The sequence below is a fragment of the Scyliorhinus canicula genome, chromosome 15 (genome assembly GCF_902713615.1).
Source record: "Scyliorhinus canicula chromosome 15, sScyCan1.1, whole genome shotgun sequence".
Taxonomy (NCBI): domain Eukaryota; kingdom Metazoa; phylum Chordata; class Chondrichthyes; order Carcharhiniformes; family Scyliorhinidae; genus Scyliorhinus; species Scyliorhinus canicula.
In genome coordinates, this window is record NC_052160.1 from 44,103,353 (window position 1) to 44,122,051 (window position 18,699).

General features: G+C 43.0%; 1 protein-coding gene across 2 annotated transcripts in view; it reads right to left on the bottom strand.

Moving 5' to 3' along the window:
- Nucleotides 1-18,699, bottom strand: part of LOC119978687 (testis-expressed protein 47-like) — a 64,893-nt gene that overhangs the window by 6,936 nt on the left and 39,258 nt on the right. The window contains exons 5-6 of one of the 2 annotated variants that reach the window (XM_038820481.1): nucleotides 7,068-7,269; nucleotides 500-659 (exon numbers count right to left, since the gene is read on the bottom strand). In XM_038820481.1, the coding sequence (XP_038676409.1) occupies nucleotides 500-659; nucleotides 7,068-7,269 (362 nt within the window). Of the gene's footprint in view, nucleotides 1-375; nucleotides 660-7,067; nucleotides 7,270-18,699 lie in introns of both variants that reach the window. The other variant, XM_038820480.1, reaches the window with a different exon arrangement.

The window sequence follows — 18,699 nt, forward strand, 5'->3', positions numbered from 1 at the left end:
TTCCCCTCCTTTTACTTCACTTATCTACCTACTCTGCTTCATAAGCCTAACTAAATCCTATACTGTTCGGCTGTTATACATATTATGTTAGAAAGAAGGCGTATACACATTGTAGAAACTCAATTTCATTATCCCTTGACTGTCCAATTAATATTAGGGTAGATTAAATCTTTCTGTAGATTCTAACACTGTCTTTCTACTTTATTAATTGATTATTCCTTGGTCTGAATAATTATTTATTTTTCCTCTCAAGTGTCAAATATTCTATCTGACAATCTTCCTAATTCTTGCATCATCACCTGATTGAAATTCAAGCTTTTTGTAGTGTTTCTTCCTCAATTCTCCCCAGACACGCAAAATGGTTAAATTCCTTACCTCCTGATCTTTTTAGGACTGTTAATATCCTGGACTAAGGATCTTGCTTGCTGTTCAGTGAGGTTTCTCAATATTAAAAATGTATCCAGTTCCACATTGGGAATCTGGTCAATTCGAAATCTACCTGAGTCGAGGACAACATATGTTGATTTCTCGTAATATTCAAGAAACTTCTGAGGAGTCATGAGTTCTGGACTGCCACACAGATACTTGATAGTATTCTCCTTGATGATCAGATGTCGGATTTCTTCAGACACAGTGTGATTTGGTCCAGTAATGTTTTTCTGTAGGAGAGAAATAAGCTGCCATTGTTTTTTATATATACACTGTCTCCAAATTTAGTAGAACTGGGATGTGAGTGTGCACAGATAAAATGAAGATGCCCACTTGCACCTACCCCACCGATCCTACCGCCTCTTCAGTCTTATAAATTAACGCTATCCAAATCCTCTGTCACTACAGACCGAGTTATTCTAGGGAGTAGAGACAATCAGCAGCAAATAGGGGAGGGGGACCAGCCTCTGATTGGAGGAGCAGCTCTCCTCACTCATGCAGCCTTGGAATACGGTGCAGCAACAGTTGTGATTCTGTGGGGGAAGGGGATGTAGTGACTGCTGAATGGGGGCAGCATGGGGCCAGGGTGACTATTGAGCTGGGGAAGGAGACTGGCTGCTGGTGGGGGAGAAAAGACTGGCTGGTGTTAGTGTGTGTGAGAGTCTGGCTCACTCCCAGTCTCACACTCCCACACACCAACTCTCACAGTGTGTGAACGTGAATGAATAAATATCCTGAGAGTGAGCGGGGCAAAACGCAATGTCACCCTCTCGCACTCTCGTGGTCATCTTTATTAATTACTCAATATTTTAAACGGTGAATTTATTGCTTTGATATTGCTTTGTTTTTGCTCAAGAAGTTGCTTCTTTTCTTCTGTCATGGGAATGTCACTTTAAGAAATTTTTGTCTTCTCAAGTGGCTGCAGTGATGTCATTGTGTGGGTGGAGCTGGGCTCTGGCTCTGCTTTTTACTTTGGTTTTGAGCTGGAAGCTGTTTTCAGTTGGAGAGTTGCATTCAAACCAAGGAGGTGTATTCTGGTCTCTCTCTCTCTGCATGCTAAAGAATGTCTCCAGATCACTGGATGATTTCAAAATAATACCTGTTTCTGTAAGGAATGCAAACCTACTGTCTTTGTTAATAAGGGTTTTTGACTGATGGATATTGTTAAGTGTAGCCACCAAAGTTGGCCACTTCCCGATCCAAAATGGCGATTTACAAAGGTTGCAGGGAAAACTGGACAATTATAAAGAGACAAGCAGTTTGCAGAAGTTCATGTGTATTCTGGCTGCAAAGAAAGCAGACAGCACCGAAACCAGCAGTTTGCATATTAATGAAGTGATCCCCAGGAACAATGGATACAACGATTAGCTACAATTGGGACATTCTATGGCAGGTCAGACTTCCCGGCGCCAACGGCGTCTGAAACAAAAGGAAACAAACCAGTTAGGAAGAACCGCCCCGCGATCGAGGGACAGCCTCAGTATTGGGGGATTCGTACCAATCCCAAGGATCGGGTCCGCCCAAAAGGGCGCGAAGCCCCTGGGACCTATAAAAGTCAGGTCCCAAGTTTAGCTCGCTCTCTTAACCAGCCCTCCCAGCAGAACACCTTTGCAGCAGCTCTCTAAGAACTTGAACATGAGAAGGAGAGGCCTGGCCAACAGGTACACAGACAAGTGTCCAACCAACGCTCGCTCCGAGAATAGACACTCCTCACCCCTTAGCCTGTACCAACTGGGAAGCCTGCAGTCTCAGAACAAGAGGCCATTGTTCCCTGACCCAGTCGGTTCCCTTATCGAAGATAAGTATTGGCTTATAGTGGTAGGAATAGTTTAGTCCGCTAGTATTAGTTGCATGAGTATCGATTTACTGTGTAAATAATAAACGTGTTTGACTGAACCTTACTAACAAGTGTATTGAGTCATTGATCTGAACTTGAACTTGAACCTCGTGGTGGTATCATAAAGATACCTGGCGACTCTAGAGCTAAGGAATAAAACAGAGCCAATTGAGTGTAAAGCACACTCACCAGAACGATCAACATAGGAAAGTTACTAAGGGTTTCCTATGGCGTACTGTATATTTGTGTAGTTGATAAGATGTTTACTGTGTGTTTATAAAATGTTAACTGGATTCATAGAATAAACATTGTTTTGTTTTAAAAATACTTTAGATCTTTGTTGCATCACACCTGTAAAGTGGACCCTTTTTCTCCCCATAACCAAAATCTATTCAAAGTTGTGTGTCAGGTGAACTCGATGATATACTTTGGAGTTTTCTAAATCCTAGCCCATAAGAAATTGGAATCTATCTTTCGTGATTGGGTTGGCTTAGTGAACTTAAAGACAGTGATGGGTGAGCATATTTGTGTTTGCTTTTCAGGTGTGGTATACCAGTGTAAGTAAGGAGTGCGTTGTGGACAATGGCTGTTTCAGAGGCTCAGAAGTTTTTGGGGAGGAGATGGTCACACGCAGTACCTTACCAACAGAGACTAAAAAAAAGGCTTTTAGATTTGGCAAAAACATTGCAGTTAGCGTTACCTGACAGCACACGAAAAGAAGAGGTACTTTACGGTGGCAGATGAGCATTTAAAGTTACCTGAGATACCGTCTGACTCATTAGAAATGGTAAAAATTCAGTTACAGATAAACAACTGGAACATCAAAAAGAATTAAAGCAGCTTAAATACGAAATGAGGAAAAAAGAAAGAATAGCTCTAGCAGAACAACAAGAAAGAGAAAGGGAGGTACAGATCAAGGAAAAAGAAAAAAGAGAGAGGAAAGGGAAAAACAGAGAGTTTGGACTTCAGAAAATGGGCATGAAACATGACAGTCAGTTAAAATTAGCGGATGTAAAGTGAAACGTACAGTTTGAGGATAAAGAGAAAGAGCATCATAATCTAAGGCTTGATGGGGATCTATTTAAATATATCCACACATTGCCGAGGTTTGATGAGAAGGAGGTAGAAGCCTTTTTCATTTCATTTAAGAAGGTAGCTAAACAAATGAAATGGCCACAGGATATGTAGGTATTACTGATGCAAACAAAGCTGGTAGGTAGGGTGAGTGAAGTGTTTGCATCACTATGAGAGAAAGTGACGTATGAGGAGGTGAAAATATCTATCTTGAGTGAATATGAACTAGTGCCTGAAGCCTACAGACACAGGTTTAGAAATTTAAGGAAATAACCTGGTCAAACATACATGGAGTTTGAAAGATCAAACAGAGTAATTTTGATAGGTGGATAAGGGCTTTGAAAATAGACCAAACATATGAAGCTCTCAGAGAAAGTAGACGTTTGGAGGAGTTTAAAAATTCAATTCCTGATGCAGTGAGAACTCATGTGGAAGAGCAGAGGGTTAAAACTATGAGGTCAGCAGCAGAAATGGCAAATGATTATAAATTAGTTCATCAATCAAAGTTTGGTTTCCGACATCAGTGTCAACCTGTGAGGGATAGAAACTGGGGAAAAGAGAAATACTCAAGTGGTGGAGGTAAAGGAGATGGGAGATAATAAGAAGAGTGTACCTCAGATTAAAAAAGAAATCCAGGAGGGTGGAAGAGAAATGAAAAGTTTCAAATGTTTTCACTGTAATAAACTAGGTCATGTAAAGTCACAGTGTCGGTGGTTGAAGAAAAGCACTGGGAAGGCTGGTGTGGGAAAACAGGATAAAGCAGTGGGGTTTGTTAAAGTGGTAAAGGAAAGCCCAGTGAGGTGAAGGAGATGCAAAATAGTGTGCAGCCTGATCAAGAGGTGATTGATAAGAAGGTGCCAGATCTCTTCAAATAATTTACTTGTGTGGGTAGTTTACTCATGTGCACCAGGAGGAGCAGGTAAAGAAGGCACAATTTTAAGAGATATGGGAGCTAGTCAATCTTTAATGGTAAGAGATGAGGAGTTATGTAGTTTGGGGAAAATATTGCCAGAAAAGGTGGTAATATGTGGAATTCAGGGTGTGAAGAGTAGTGTTCCATTATATAAGGTAAGGTTGGAAAGTCCAGTGAAGAGTGGTGATGTGGTAGTAAGAGTAATAGAGAAACTATCTTGGCCAGGAATACAGTTTATCTTGGGTAATGATATTGCTGGATTGCAGGTGGGAATGATGCCTACTGTGGTTGATAAGCATGTGGAAAATCAGACAACTGAAGTGTTGAAGGACGAATATCCTGGGATTTTTCCGGATTGTGTAGTGACAAGGTTGCAAAGTTACAGGTTAAGACGAGGAGAAATCAAAGAGTGAAGATAAAGTTGAAGTGCAATTGTCAGAAATTATTTTTGATCAGATGGTTGGAAAAGAACAGGTGGAAGATGAGACATATATTTTTAGTTCCATAAAATTGGCAGTTACAACAGAAAGGTAGAGAAATAAAACAGATGTTTCAGAAAGCATACACGGAGTTGAGCTAAAGTTTTAATATTGTTACCAGTGGTAGGTGAACCTTTAAAAGCAAGGTTTTGTGGACCTTATCAGATTGAAAGGAAATTAAGTGAGTTGAATTATGTGGTAAGAACGCCAGATAGAAGGAAAACTCACTGAGTGGGTCATGTGAATATACTTAAAAGGTACTTTGAAAGGGAAGAGAGCAATAGGAGGAGGTTTTAATGATTCTAACTCAAAGTGAAGAACCAAATCCAGATGACTTTGAATTTGACATTCATCAAAATAAATTGGAAACCGAAGATGTTCTTAAAAATTGGGCTAAATTGTTGAGTTACCTTCCAGAGGAAAAACAAACTGACCTGTAAGAGTTATTGATCACATGGGCAAGTTTGTGGAGATAAGTTGGTAAATACTAAAATGGCTACACATGATGTAGATGTGGGAAATGCTGTTCCAACTAAACAACACCCATATAGACTTAACCCTTTAAAATTGGCACAGGTTAACAAAGACGTTTAAAGTATGCTTAAAGATCGCATAATTGAAGTGGGTTGCAGCCAATGGAGGTCACCCATAGTGATGGTACCAAAACCGGACGGTACCCATGATTATCTGTGGGCTATAGAAAGGTTAATGCAGTTACAAGAACGGACTCTTATCCTATTCCACGCTTGGAGGATTGCATTGAGAAGGTGGGACAATTGGCTTTTATTTCTAAACTGGATTTACTTAAAGTTTACTGGCAGATACCTTTATCTGAAAGGGCGAAGGAGATGTCAGCTTTTGTGACTCCAGATGGTATATACCAATTCAAAATTATGCCATGTGGCATGAAAATGCTCCAGCCACATTTCTATGGTTAACGAATAAAGTTGTTTCAGGATTACCGAATTGTGCGGTATACATTGACGATCTGGTAATGATGGAGTTATTCGATCGACATCAGGAGGCGGATTTGGTGGTAAACCTAGCCAAAAGTGAATTTGGAAAAGCTCAAGCCACTTTCCTTGGCCATACAATTGGACAGGGTCGAATGGTCACATGGGATGTGAAGACAAATGTTATTGGGGAGTTTCCAATAACCTCGACACAAAGGGAAATAATGCGATTTCTTGGCATGAGTGGATTTTACCGAAAATTTGTGCCAAATCTTTGCAGCGTGGTTGCTCCACTGACGGACTTGCTGAAGAAATGTTGCAAATTTCAGTGGACGGCGGAGTGTCAAAATGTCTTTGTTAAAAAAGTGTTTCGGGCTTTTGGATGTTGTTAGGAACGTTACTAAGGGTTACCTATAGAATATTGTATTTGAGAAAGTATCAATGATTGTAGTTCATAAGATGTTTACTGTGTGTTAACTGAACTCATAGAATAAACATTGTTTTGTTTTTAAAATACTTTATGATCTCTATTGCATCGCACCTGTAAAGTGGGCCCTTGTGCTCCCCATAACCAAAATCTGTTAAATGTTGTGGGGCAGGTAAATTCCATGATATACTTTGGGGTTCTCTAAACCCTGGCCCATAATACCAAGGGCCTCCAATGGATTGGGAGACCCCCCGGGTGTTATTCCGCCTCGTCCATGTTTGGCGAGGACCAGTACTGAATGGTGCCCGTCTGCAGCTTCATTTGGGAGACCGGTAGATCCCAGGTATGTTTGCCTTAGTTGGTTTAAAACCTACTTAGGCGCACGCCAGTTGGTTATGCCCCCTTTGGTCGAGATTCTGGCTCTAATGCCTTGCGGGACTTGGGTAGATCCCGCAAGGTGTAAAGGCTGCTGGGAGGCCCATTGGAGCTCTCGCCCGGCATCTATCGGCCACACAGTGCTCTCGCTCAAGCGCAATGCAGCCGGTAGATCGCATCCACTGAGAGGCTTTCCTCCCTCCTCCACCCCCACCCCCACTCGCACTCATTTTTTGTCGCAAAGAATGGATTCCACTTTCATTAACAAGGCAGGTGATGTGATAGTGCTACTCACATTCACAACAACGATTGAGAGCCTGATATGTGGTGGGATGATTGGAACAAAGTAGCGCTGTGTATATATCCAAAACAATCGCCCAGAATATTTATTTATCAGGGCGTCAGTGTGGAGAATGCCAATACCTGATGTCTGGTGATTTCTGCCCTTTTTTGTGTTGAGCAATAAAAGATTTCAATGTGGAATTGCAGTGAAGTTGGGTTCAATTTCATTCTAATAGAGTTCTCTATTTCACTATGTGAATACAAGATTGGAATCCAGTCTGCATGCTAGATCTCTGACCTTTGGATTTTGCTGGATGTAATTTCCAAGTTTCAACAGGAGAGTGAGACATTCTGGGACCACTTTCTCCACCGGTTCCATCTCTGAAGCATCCATCATCAGTGTGACGGGCAAATTTACAGGCCGCTGCAGCCATTGTCGATAAAGTCGGTCTGGGATATTGTGTGACAATATCAGGATCTTAATGGCTGACTGAACCAGCCTAAAGTAAAAGAGGCAAACAGAAACAGGGGTAAATAGCTGGAAACTGGTAGGCGAGTCTTGCCCGAGATTTACTGAGAGTGATGGCAGCTCTGCAGCTTTGACAAGCTGCTCAATTAACACTTGGTCAGGACAGCTTAACATCATAAAGCACGGGACCATGTGCATGTGAGGACATCAGATAAAGACAGGTTGAGGTTGGTTGGGATTTTCTATGGTGAAATTCCGGCTTATGCTCATTGTTCACACACTCTGATAAAGTACGAGCAAAATGCCAGTAGGTTTCAGGTGCCTATTCCCACCGTCCCTTTCTCCTCAATGTATTAGAAGGATGACAAAGTCTGAAAGGGTAAATAGTAAAAAATATTATTTCTATTGATTGTGATCAAGGGGGCATACATTTTGGAAAACAGTACTAAAAGAATGTCAGAGCATTGTGACATTCAGTGATATAGCCCACAAACCTTCACATATTCATTCAAAATTTAATGAGATAAAAACTTGAAGAACTTTAAGGGGTGTGATAAAGGAGCCCCCTGCCGGTGTATTGTGTCCTACTCTGGAGCACTTGAAGGCTTTGGAGAGGATGAAGCAGAGTTTAGACACAATGATTCAGTGATGCGGAATTATGGTAATGTCGATAGGCTGGAGAAACTGGGTTATTCTCCCTGAGCTGAGAAGTAGATCTGATAGTGTTTAAAATCACAAAGGGTTCAGATAGAATAAATAAAATGTCCTGGCCAGAAGACAGGAAGAAATATATATCTATATCTATATATGGCTACTCGATAAAATTAGTATTTTTATTTTTAAAATGGACTTTACCCAGGCTTTACCCAGACCAATGACTCATAGGAATTTCTAACATCCAGAAACCAGCAGGGACCTCATGATCTTTAAAGAGGTGCTAATGCCCTCTGTGACTGCAGACACAATGCACCCCATGCTTTACATCTGTACGGCAGAGCTCTGGTCAAGGGAGATGGTATCTCTGCAAAGGACAAAAAGGATACTGATTCCTCTATTAAATACCTCAAGATTCCACACCTGGGAAAATTCATCCTTTATGCAATACCCAGGAGAAGAAGTGGGAGGCATGTCACATGAACTCCCCAAGCGACTGGAACCTGTGATATTTCCATGTGGAACTGAACCTAGGCTGTCTACCATTTTACCATCTAATAGGTAGCAGCAGAAAGAGCGGTCCAGGTCCACTGCCTGGCTGTAGGGTTATTAATAGACTAAAGGGTTGATGAAAATAGGCCTCCACTTCTAAATGGGTAATCAAGATCAAAAACACCTTTCTGTTTACAGATGTTTGTGAGAGGGTACACCAGGGCTGTTTAAATTAATACCCCATCTCTCCAGAACAAAAGGGAAACTTATTTCCGACGGCCTAAAGGTCGGTAATGAGAGGTTACTGATTCAAGGTGATTGAGGAAACACGGGGCAGCACGGTAGCATGGTGGTTAGCATAAATGCTTCACAGCTCCAGGGTCCCAGGTTCGATTCCCGGCTGGGTCACTGTCTGTGCGGAGTCTGCACGTCCTCCCCGTGTGTGCGTGGGTTTCCTCCGGGTGCTCCGGTTTCCTCCCACAGTCCAAAGATGTGCGGGTTAGGTGGATTGGCCATGCTAAATTGCCCGTAGTGTCCTAAAAAAAGTAAGGTTAAGGGGGGGGGTTGTTGGGTTACGGGTATAGGGTGGATACGTGGGTTTGAGTAGGGTGATCATGGCTCGGCACAACATCGAGGGCCGAAGGGCCTATTCTGTGCTGTACTGTTCTATGTTCTATGTTCTATAAGGAGTGGTTAGGATTTGGAATGCATAGCCTGTTAGGGTGTTGGAGTCAATGGTAACTTTCAAAAGGGAACTGCATGAAGGAGGAATAATGTGCAGAGATGCAGGGGAAAAGTGGAGGGAGTTAGTCTAACTGGATTGTTCCTCAATAGAGCAGACCTGATGGACTGCATTGCCACCTCCTATGCTGTGTACTGTTCTATGATTCTGTAGCTTCATTTCCAGCCCTCTCTCGCTCAACAATGATCCCCTTTTTTTTGCTGAAATGTCTATGATTGAGGAGAGGAAGAAAGAAATTTTAATAATTTCTCATTCTGTTATCGTTATTATGGGTCTTAGCTAAGGTGGTTGTTGGTTAGGATTCATAGGGACTGCTGGAGACAATGCTGGTGGTACATTTTAACATTTATTAAGCATTCTTCTAACTATATACAAGATATGCAAGAGGTTTCGCACAGCACTATCTCATCATACTTTTGTCATGTGATCTTGCATCACTGATGTGACTGGTTATTCACATTCATCCTTTACACTATATCTCCACCCAAGTCTCTCTAATTTTTATTAAATACATTATTTACATTATTCTACACATCTTTAACCCCCCCCCCCCCCCCCCCCCCCACCAGCCCTGCCTTCATCCCTGATTCACAGCGATAACTTGTGGTGGTTTCCACCAAATTCCCCGACCTTGGTCTCAGCACTCTCAGTGACTATTGGATTCAGGATCTCCATGTTCTCTTAGAAACTTGGTGCGGGATTCTCTAATCCCGCGGCAGAGTGTCCATGCCGTCGTAAATGCCATCGCGTTTTACGACGGCGTGAACGGGCCGACTCAACGACTAATTCTGGCCCGCAAAAGGGGCCAGCAGGGCACTGGAGCGGTTAACACCGCTCCAGCTGCTGATCCCAGCGCAAACTGTGCAATATGGGATCCGCGCTTCTGTAGTGGCGCCGGTGCCAATGCGTGCATGCGCAGTGCCTTCCTTCAATGCGCCAGCCCCGAAGCAACATGGCGCAAGACTACAGGGGCTGTGCAGAAGAAACAAGGCCACTAAGAGGCCAGCCCGCCAATCGTTGGGCCCCGATCGTGGGCTGGACCACATCGGAGGCTCCCCGGGATCGGACCCCCCCCACAGCCCACCCCCCCGACCCTCCTACACCGAGTTCCCGCCGGCTGAGAGCAGGTGTGAATGGCACCGGTGGGACTGGCCTTTTTACGATGGCTGCTCGGCCCATCCCGGGCCGAGAATCAGCGGGCTGGCCGTGTAGAGAGGCCCCCGACCAGCGCCGCTCCAACCACGCCGGCGTCAATGGCACCAATTCTCTGCTCTGCGGAGAATCGCGTGCCGGCGTCGGGGGCATGGCACGATTCGTGCTGGTCGTGTTGATTCTCCGGCCCGGCCTTGGGCTGAAGGAATCCCACCCTTGGTACAGTATGTGAATCATCAAAGACCACCAGCTTGGTGTTCCAGTAGTCTGCCTGATCTACTGAGTAACTGGTCCGTTGAAGGTCTTCTTGTGGACACAAGTGTATTTCTGTTTCTTCTCACGGTTCCATTTTCAGTCTTTAAACGATTGCATTTGTAATGTTTTTCCCAAAACCTGGCCTTTGTGATTTTAGTCACAAATTCATTTTAGAACAAAGAACAAGAGCAAAGAAAAGTACAGGACAAGAACAGGCCCTTCAGCCCTCCAAGCCCGCACCGACCATGCTACCCATCTAAATTAAAATCTTCTACACTTCCGGAGTCCGTATCTCTCTATTCCCATCCTATTCATGTATTTGTCAAGATACCCCTTAAACGTCACTATCGTCCCTGCTTCCAACACCTCCTCCGGCAGCGAGTTCCAGGCACCCACTACCCTCAAAACTTGCCTCGTAGCATGGTGGTTAGCACGGTAGTATGGTGGTTAGCATAAATGCTTCACAGCTCCAGGGTCCCAGGTTCAGTTCCCGGCTGGGTCACTGTCTGTGCGGAGTCTGCACGTCCTCCCTGTGTGTGCGTGGGTTTCCTCCAGGTGCTCCGGTTTCCTCCCACAGTCCAAAGACGTGTGGGTTTGGTGGATTGGCCATGCTAAATTGCCCGTAGTGCCCTAAAAAGTAAGGTTAAGGGGGGGTTGTTTGGGTTACGGGTATAGGGTGGATACGTGGGTTTGAGTAGGGTGATCATTGCTCGGCACAACATCGAGGGCCGAAGGGCCTGTTCTGTGCTGTACTGTTCTATGTTCTATGTACCGCCTCTCTAAACCTTGCCCCTCGCACCTTAAACCTATGTCACCTAGTAATTGACCCCTCTACCTTGGGAAAAAGTCTCTCACTATCCACTTTGTCTATGCCCCTCATAATTTTGAAGACCTCTATCAGGTCGCCCCTCAACCTCCTTCGTTCCAGTGAGAACAAACCGAGTTTATTCAACTTCTCCTCATAGCTAATGCTCTCCATACCAGTCAACATCCTGGTAAATCTCTTCTGCACCCTCTCTAAAGCCTCCACATCCTGTGTTGTTCCTTGTCTATGAATAAAGCTCGTAGTCTTAAAGTTGAAGTAGATGCTTTTTTGTGACTTTGTTGTTTCTCCAGCCCTTAACTTAATGTTACATCTGAGCTGCCTGTCTGTTCTGCTTCCAGCTGCCGTTCCTATAAAGTGCCTCTAACTTCCTGTCTCTCTCTATTTATCCCTCTCCTGTGCTCCCTCTGGTGCTTGCTCAGTTGTATTGCATCTACATTGACCCCTTGTATATATACACATCACTACATCCCCCTTTTTTCTTTTACATATTTTCTGTACAGTGGTAAAGAAAATTGTACAAAACAGTTAGACTACTTATGATATGTTTATGATATGTATATCTGTTCAAGTGGTGATGACATTGGTTATTATACAAAGTCAATTGATATTTATGAGTCCAATCTGAATACAAACATTTATAAGTCCAAATTTATGAATTTGTTTGGTGAGTCTTTTTTTCTTTTGTTGACGTGGTGATATTGATATTGCAACTCTTTTGTGAATGTCATCAGTGTCCCGTGTGTTAAGTAACCAACAAGTCATCCTGAGGTATTTGAATAGTCGAACCACTGATGTTGACTGATGTGGACTTTTGTTTTTCTGTGCTTGTGGTATCGATTTACTGTGTCATCTGCCTTGAAAGCTGGTGTGCTTGCTTGTTCTGGAGCAGATGTGAATCCATGAGATTCTTTGTCATGCATGGCATATTTGTAGCCTTGTCATTTTGCAGTGCGCTGTGGCATTGCCCTTCATGTGCAGAGTTGTACCATTTTGTACAGGTCGTTGTTTCATTGTTGTTGTTGCTGTCATTTCTGTCTTTGTTGTTTTTGTTGTCGTTCTTGTTGCTGTTTTTGTTGTTTCTGTCTTTGTTGTTTTCATTGGTGTTTTTGTTGTTGTTTTTGTTGTTTCTGTCTTTGTTGTTTTCGTTGTTGTTCTTGTTGTTTGTGTCATGCTTGTTGTTTCTGTTTTGTTGTTTTCATTGTTCTTGTCGTGTTTGTCGTTGTCTTTGTTATGCTTCTTGGTGTTTTTGTTGTTGTTCTTGTAGTTTTTGTTGTTGTGCTTGTAGTTTTTGTTGTTGCTACTGTTGTTCTTGTTTCTGCAGTGCATCTTGCGATTTTTGTTGCTCTTGTTGCGCTTCATGTTGTTTTTGTTCTTTCTGTTGTTGTTCTTGTTTCTGCTGTGCTTCTTGTGGTTTTTGTTTTTCTTGTTGCACTCAATGAGTATTCGGTGTGGATAATTTGAGTCATTGTCACAGTTATTGGTGCAAGTGTCCTTTGTGGTATCTGTTACATTGAACGTTTAGTCTAGAGAATGGTGAGAATGATCTGATGTTGCATTGATGTTGGTGACATCAGTCATTTGTGGTGGATTTGATTCCTCTTCTTTGCTTCCTTGGTACTCCTCTTCTGGAGTCATTAGTGGTGGATTTGATTACTCTTCTTTGCTTTATTGGTGCTCCTCTTCTGCAGTCAAAATCTTCACGATTTCATTTTCTTATTGGTCTTGGTGCTCCTCTTCTGGAGTCAAAATCTTCAGGATTTCAATTGACGTGGTCTCTCTGGACTCTTGGTGCTCCTCTTCTGGAGTCAAAATCTTCAAGATTTCAATTGACGTGGTCTCTCTGGACTCATGAGTAGCCCTACTCTGTGCTTTTGTACAGACGAGCTGAGATCTGTCAGTCTCGCTGTGATCCTGCATCACCTGTATGTCGAGTTTGACCACATTGTCACTGTTTTGCATGCAGTGGGTTGACTTGCATTGTCGTCTTCTTGATTATGTGAGCTTGGTAGACTTTAATAGTCTGCTTGTGGTTGCTCAGGTATGGTAGGTTGACCTTCATGGTCTTGTTCATGCATGGCGTTCGCTATGGGGTGTTTGCTTGCTTCCATTTTTGAGTCTGTCACCGAGCAGTCTGTGGAGGCTTGCATCACTCTCTTTGTGGAGGCTTACATCGTTCTCTTTGTGGAGGCTTGCGTCGCTCTCTTTGTGGGGTCTTTCATCGCTCGCTCTGTGGAGTCTGTCATCGCTCTCTCTGTGGAGTCTTTCTGTGCTCTCTGTGTGCCATCGTCTTCGCCTTGGGTATTGCTGTCATCCAATGTATCGACGATCTGCCATGGCACCATGGTATTGGATTCATCTACCATGAGAAGAGTCGTGTTGAGCTTTTCAACCTTGTTGCTGATGCTGTGATCAACATGTCCAAATAACTCAGCCATGTCTGAGCAGTATTGTGTGTATTGTTCGATAGCCAAATAATCCCTTTTTGTTTCGGAGTTGTTATTGTTGTCTTCATATTCAATAAACAAATCACATTCTTTGGTTTCGGATTTTTCATTGTGCTCCTCACTTTGGGTGGCGCAGATTGCTTGTTCCAGGGTGTTGTGAGAGTTATTTTCAACTGCTGGTATAAGTTCAGGCATTGTTCTGTCTATTGAGGTAAGAAAATTGGGTTTTACAGCTTTAAGTTTCTTGTTTTCAATTTTCGGGCATTTCCCTTTTAAGTGGGCGTGATCCGGGTTCTCTGGCTCACGATGCTCGTGACATCATGCGTAGGAATCAATTGTGCATGCGCAAATCGATCTTCCTTTTCTGTGCGGTTTTTTGTCCACTGCGCATTCGCGTGCAGGTTTTCGTCTTTCGTTCCCCGGAGACTGTAAAATGTGCTGTGCTCAGACGCTATTTTACAGTGGATTTCAGCATTTTTTCTTTGTAAGAAGTTCAAGTTACTTTTTCCTTTCAATCTGGACTTTTCACTCGCGATTTCTAGACTGAACCCTTTCTGTTCTGATAGTGATTGTTTGAGTTTTGCATCACTCATTCCCTGTGCAGTTTGGTCTCTGAGCAAACAGTACTGTTCAAATTCCATACGGTGCACTTCAAATTTTTTAGTATTACTTCTAATTCGGTGCTGTCTTCACCTTTCAAGTATTTAAAACAATTATATATTTCTCTAGCTTCATGTCCTGCGATGAGCAGTGCTATTTTCATTTCTTCTGAGGTTGCTTCTAAATCATTAACCAAGATATATATATATAGAACATTTGTTTAAATATTTTCCATTCGTTACTTAAATTCTGTTCCGCTGAGGTGGGGTTCCAATAGATATTATCGAATTAGCGAAGTCTTCCCATGTCGAATGTCTGGTCGGAGTTTTCCTTGCCATTTTGGTCGTTCTGTGCCTGCAGCTTGTGTAATCTTCTAGTAAGCATTCTGATGTCTCCTGGGACCATGTGTTGTTCCTTGTCTCTGAATAAAGCTCGTAGTCTTAAAGTTGAAGTAGATGCTTTATTGTGAGTTCATTCTCTCTCCAGCACTTAACTTAATGTTACATCTGAGCTGCTTGTCTGTTCTGCTTCCAGCTGCCTTTCCTGTGAAGTGCCTCTAACTTCCTGTCTCTCTCTATTTATACCTCTCCCGTGCTCCCTCTGGTGCTTGCTCAGTTGTATTGCATCTACATTGACCCCTTGTATATATACAGATCATTACACATCCTTCTGGTAGTGTGGTGACCAGAATTGAACACTATACTCCAAGTGTGGCCTAACTAAGGTTCTATACAGCTGCAACATGACTTGCCAATTTTTATACTCAATGCCCCGGCCAATTAAGGCAAGCATGCCGTATGTCTTTTTGACTACCTTCTCCACCTTGTGTTGCCCTTTTCAGTGACCTGTGGACCTGTACACCTAGATATCTCTGTCAATACTCTTCAGCGTTCTACAATTTATTGTATATTCCCTACCTGTATTAGACCTTCCAAAATGCATTACCTCACATTTGTCCGGATTAAACTCCATCTGCCATCTCTCCACCCAAGTCTCCAAATGATCTAAATCCTGCTCTATCCTCTGACAGTCCTCATCGGTGTCTGCAATTCCACCAACCTTTGTGTCGTCTGCAAACTGACTAATCAGACCAGTTAAGTTTTCCTCCAAATCATTTATATATACTATGAACAACAAAGGTCCCAGCACTGATCCCTGCGGAACACCATTAGTCACAGCCCTCCAATCAGAAAAGCACCCTTCCATTGCTACTCTCTGCCTTCTATGACCTAGCCAGTTCTGCATCCATCTTGCCAATACACCTCTGATCCCGTGTGACTTCACCTTTTGTACCAATTTGCAATGAGGGACCTTGTCAAAGGCCTTACTGAAGTCCATATAGACAACATCCACTGCCCTACCTGCAGCAATCATCTTTGTGACTTCCTCGAAAAACTCTATCAAGTTAGTGAGACATGACCTCCCCTTCACAAAACCGTGCTGTCTCTCGCTAATACGTCCACTTGCTTCCAAATGGGAGTAGATCCTGTCTCGAAGAATTCTCTCCAGTAATTTCTCTACCACTGACGCAAGGCTCACCGGCCTGTCGTTCCCTGGATTATCCTTGCTACCCTTCTTAAACAAAGGAACAACATTGGCTATTCTCCAGTCCTCCGGGACATCACCTGAAGACAGTGAAGATCCAAAGATTTCTGTCAAGGCCTCAGCAATTTCCTCTCTTGCCTTCTTCAGTATCCTGGGGACTTATCCACCTTATATTTTTCAAGACGCCCAACATTTCATCTTTTTGGATCTCAATGTAACCTAGGCTATCTACACACCCTTTTCCAGACTCAACATCCACCAATTCCTTCTCTTTGGTGAATACTGATGCAAAGTATTCATTTAGTACCTCGCCCATTTCCTCTGGCTCCACACATAGATTCCCTCCCCTGTCTTTCAGTGGGGACCCTTTCCCTGGCTACCCTCTTGCTTTTTATGTACGTGTAAAAAGCCTTGGGACTTTCCTTAACTCTATTTGCCAATGACTTTTCGAGACCACTTTTAGCCCTCCTGACTCCTTGCTTAAGTTCCTTCCTACTTTCCTTATATTCCACACAGGCTTCTTCTGTTCCCAGCCTTCTAGCCTTGACAAATGCCTCATTTTTCTTTTTGACGAGACCTACAATATCTCTCGTTATTCAAGGTTTCCAAAATTTGCCATATTTATCCTTCTTCCTCACATGCCGGTCCTGAATTCCTTTCAACTGACATTTGAAAGCCTCCCACATGTCAGATGTTGATTTCCCCTCAAACAACTGCCCCCAACCTAGATTCTTCAGTTCCCGCCTAATTTTGTTATAATTAGCCTTCCCGCAATTTAGTACATTCACCCTCGGTCCACTCTTACCCTTGTCCACCAACACTTACTGAATTGTGGTCACTGTTCCTGAAATTCTCCCCTACTGACACTTCTACCACCTGGCTGGGCTCATTCCCCAATACCAGGTCCAGTATAGCCCCTTCCCTAGTTGGACTATCTACATATTGTTTTAAGAAGCCCTCCTGGATGCTCCTTACAAACTCTGCCCCGTCTAAGCCCCTCGCATTCAGTGAGTCCCAGTCAATATTGGGGAAGTTAAAGTCTCCCACCACAACAACCCTGTTGTTTTTACTCCTTTCCAAAATCTGTCTACCTATCTGCTCCTCTATCTCCGGCTGGCTGTTGGGAGGCCTGTAGTAAACCACCAACATTGTGACTGCACCCTTTTTATTCCTGATCTCTACCTATATAGCCTCGCTGCCCTCCGAGTTGTCCTCCCGCAGTACAGCTGTGATGCTCTCCCTAACCAGCAGCGCAACTCCTCCACCCCTTTTACCTCCCACTCTATCCTGCCTGAAACATCTAAATCCTGGAATGTTTAGCTGCCAATCCTGTCCTTCCCTCAACAAGGTCTCTGTAAAGGCAACAATATCATAGTTCCAAGTACTAATCCAAGCTCTAAGTTCATCTGCCTTACCTGTTATATTTCTTGCATTAAAACATATGCACTTCAGGCCACCAGTCCCGCAGTTTTCAGCAACATCCTCCTGTCTGCTCTTCCTCAGAGCCATACTGACCCTATTCCCGAGTTCTCCCTCAAATACCCACCCTCCTGCCATACTAGTTTAAACCCTCCCGTGTGACACTAGCAAATCTCGTGCTAAATTGATTAGTCATTTTTCTTCAACAAAGCCTTCATTGTCCTTACTCCTCTTTTAGCTTCCCTATTAGCTTGCGAGTGTCTGGCTGAACTAGTTGTATGAACAACCTCATCGGCTTCTGTGAATTGCTCAAAATATTAATTGGCAAATTGTGGGCCCTTGCCTGAAATAACTATATAGGAGAGCCATGCATGGCAAAAAATTATTTTGATAACATAATAACAACATCCGAGATAGAACTATGGAGATGCTTAACTATTACTCCAGATGGATTGAGTTTAGCAATTATGAGGAATGTTTTCCCTTTTGAGTGTCCTAGATGTTTCCAGGACCTAAGCGTAAATTATAATACCATCAGTGGTTCTCTTTGCTCCTGATGATGGCTTGCATTTGTGATGTAGTTTAAAATAGTTTCTTCTAATGATTTTGAGATCCCTAGTGTTACAATCCCAGACCAGACCTCAACAATGCTAGGATACTGGACCAAAATCCCAATATTTTAGATTATTTTGTAAGACTGTGCATAAAGAATACTTTGCTCCAGGAGTGATTGCACAAAAAATAGGGATTTGGTATTTTTAAAACTAAACTTTATTATTAATAGAATGTTAAATCTTTAACCTAACACCCAAAAATAGCTTGCAGTAACCCCTTAAACAATACTACTCAATCCCAATGAAACAACAAGACATGAAAAACATCTAGCTATCAAACCCTCCTTCATCCTAATGACACAGTTAATACTTGCTTTCCAGAACAGAGTTGGCTCCTGTTGGTATCCCTACAGACTCTGGCTTATATCTTCAAAAAGCTGTTTCAACTGGTTTGTTTCTGCTTTCCTCCTTGTCCTCTGACAAGACTGCACTGCTTTAAATACTGTTAATCTTTTTTAACAAACCTACTGTAGGAGCAAAGTAATTTATTTGTGATCTAAAGGGTAGCCACATCGGAACTTAACTCAGAAGCTTTCTCAAAATATCTGAATGCCTTAGCTCCACCCAGCAAAACATCATCTCCCCGTGCTGGAAACAAATTAACTCACCAGGCTGAAAACACCAACTCCCCAGGGGACACCCTTTAATCAAACAACAGTGCATTAGCCCAGGCTTTTACAATGGTCAATTTCACCTTTGGCTCCTAAAAGGTTTCTGG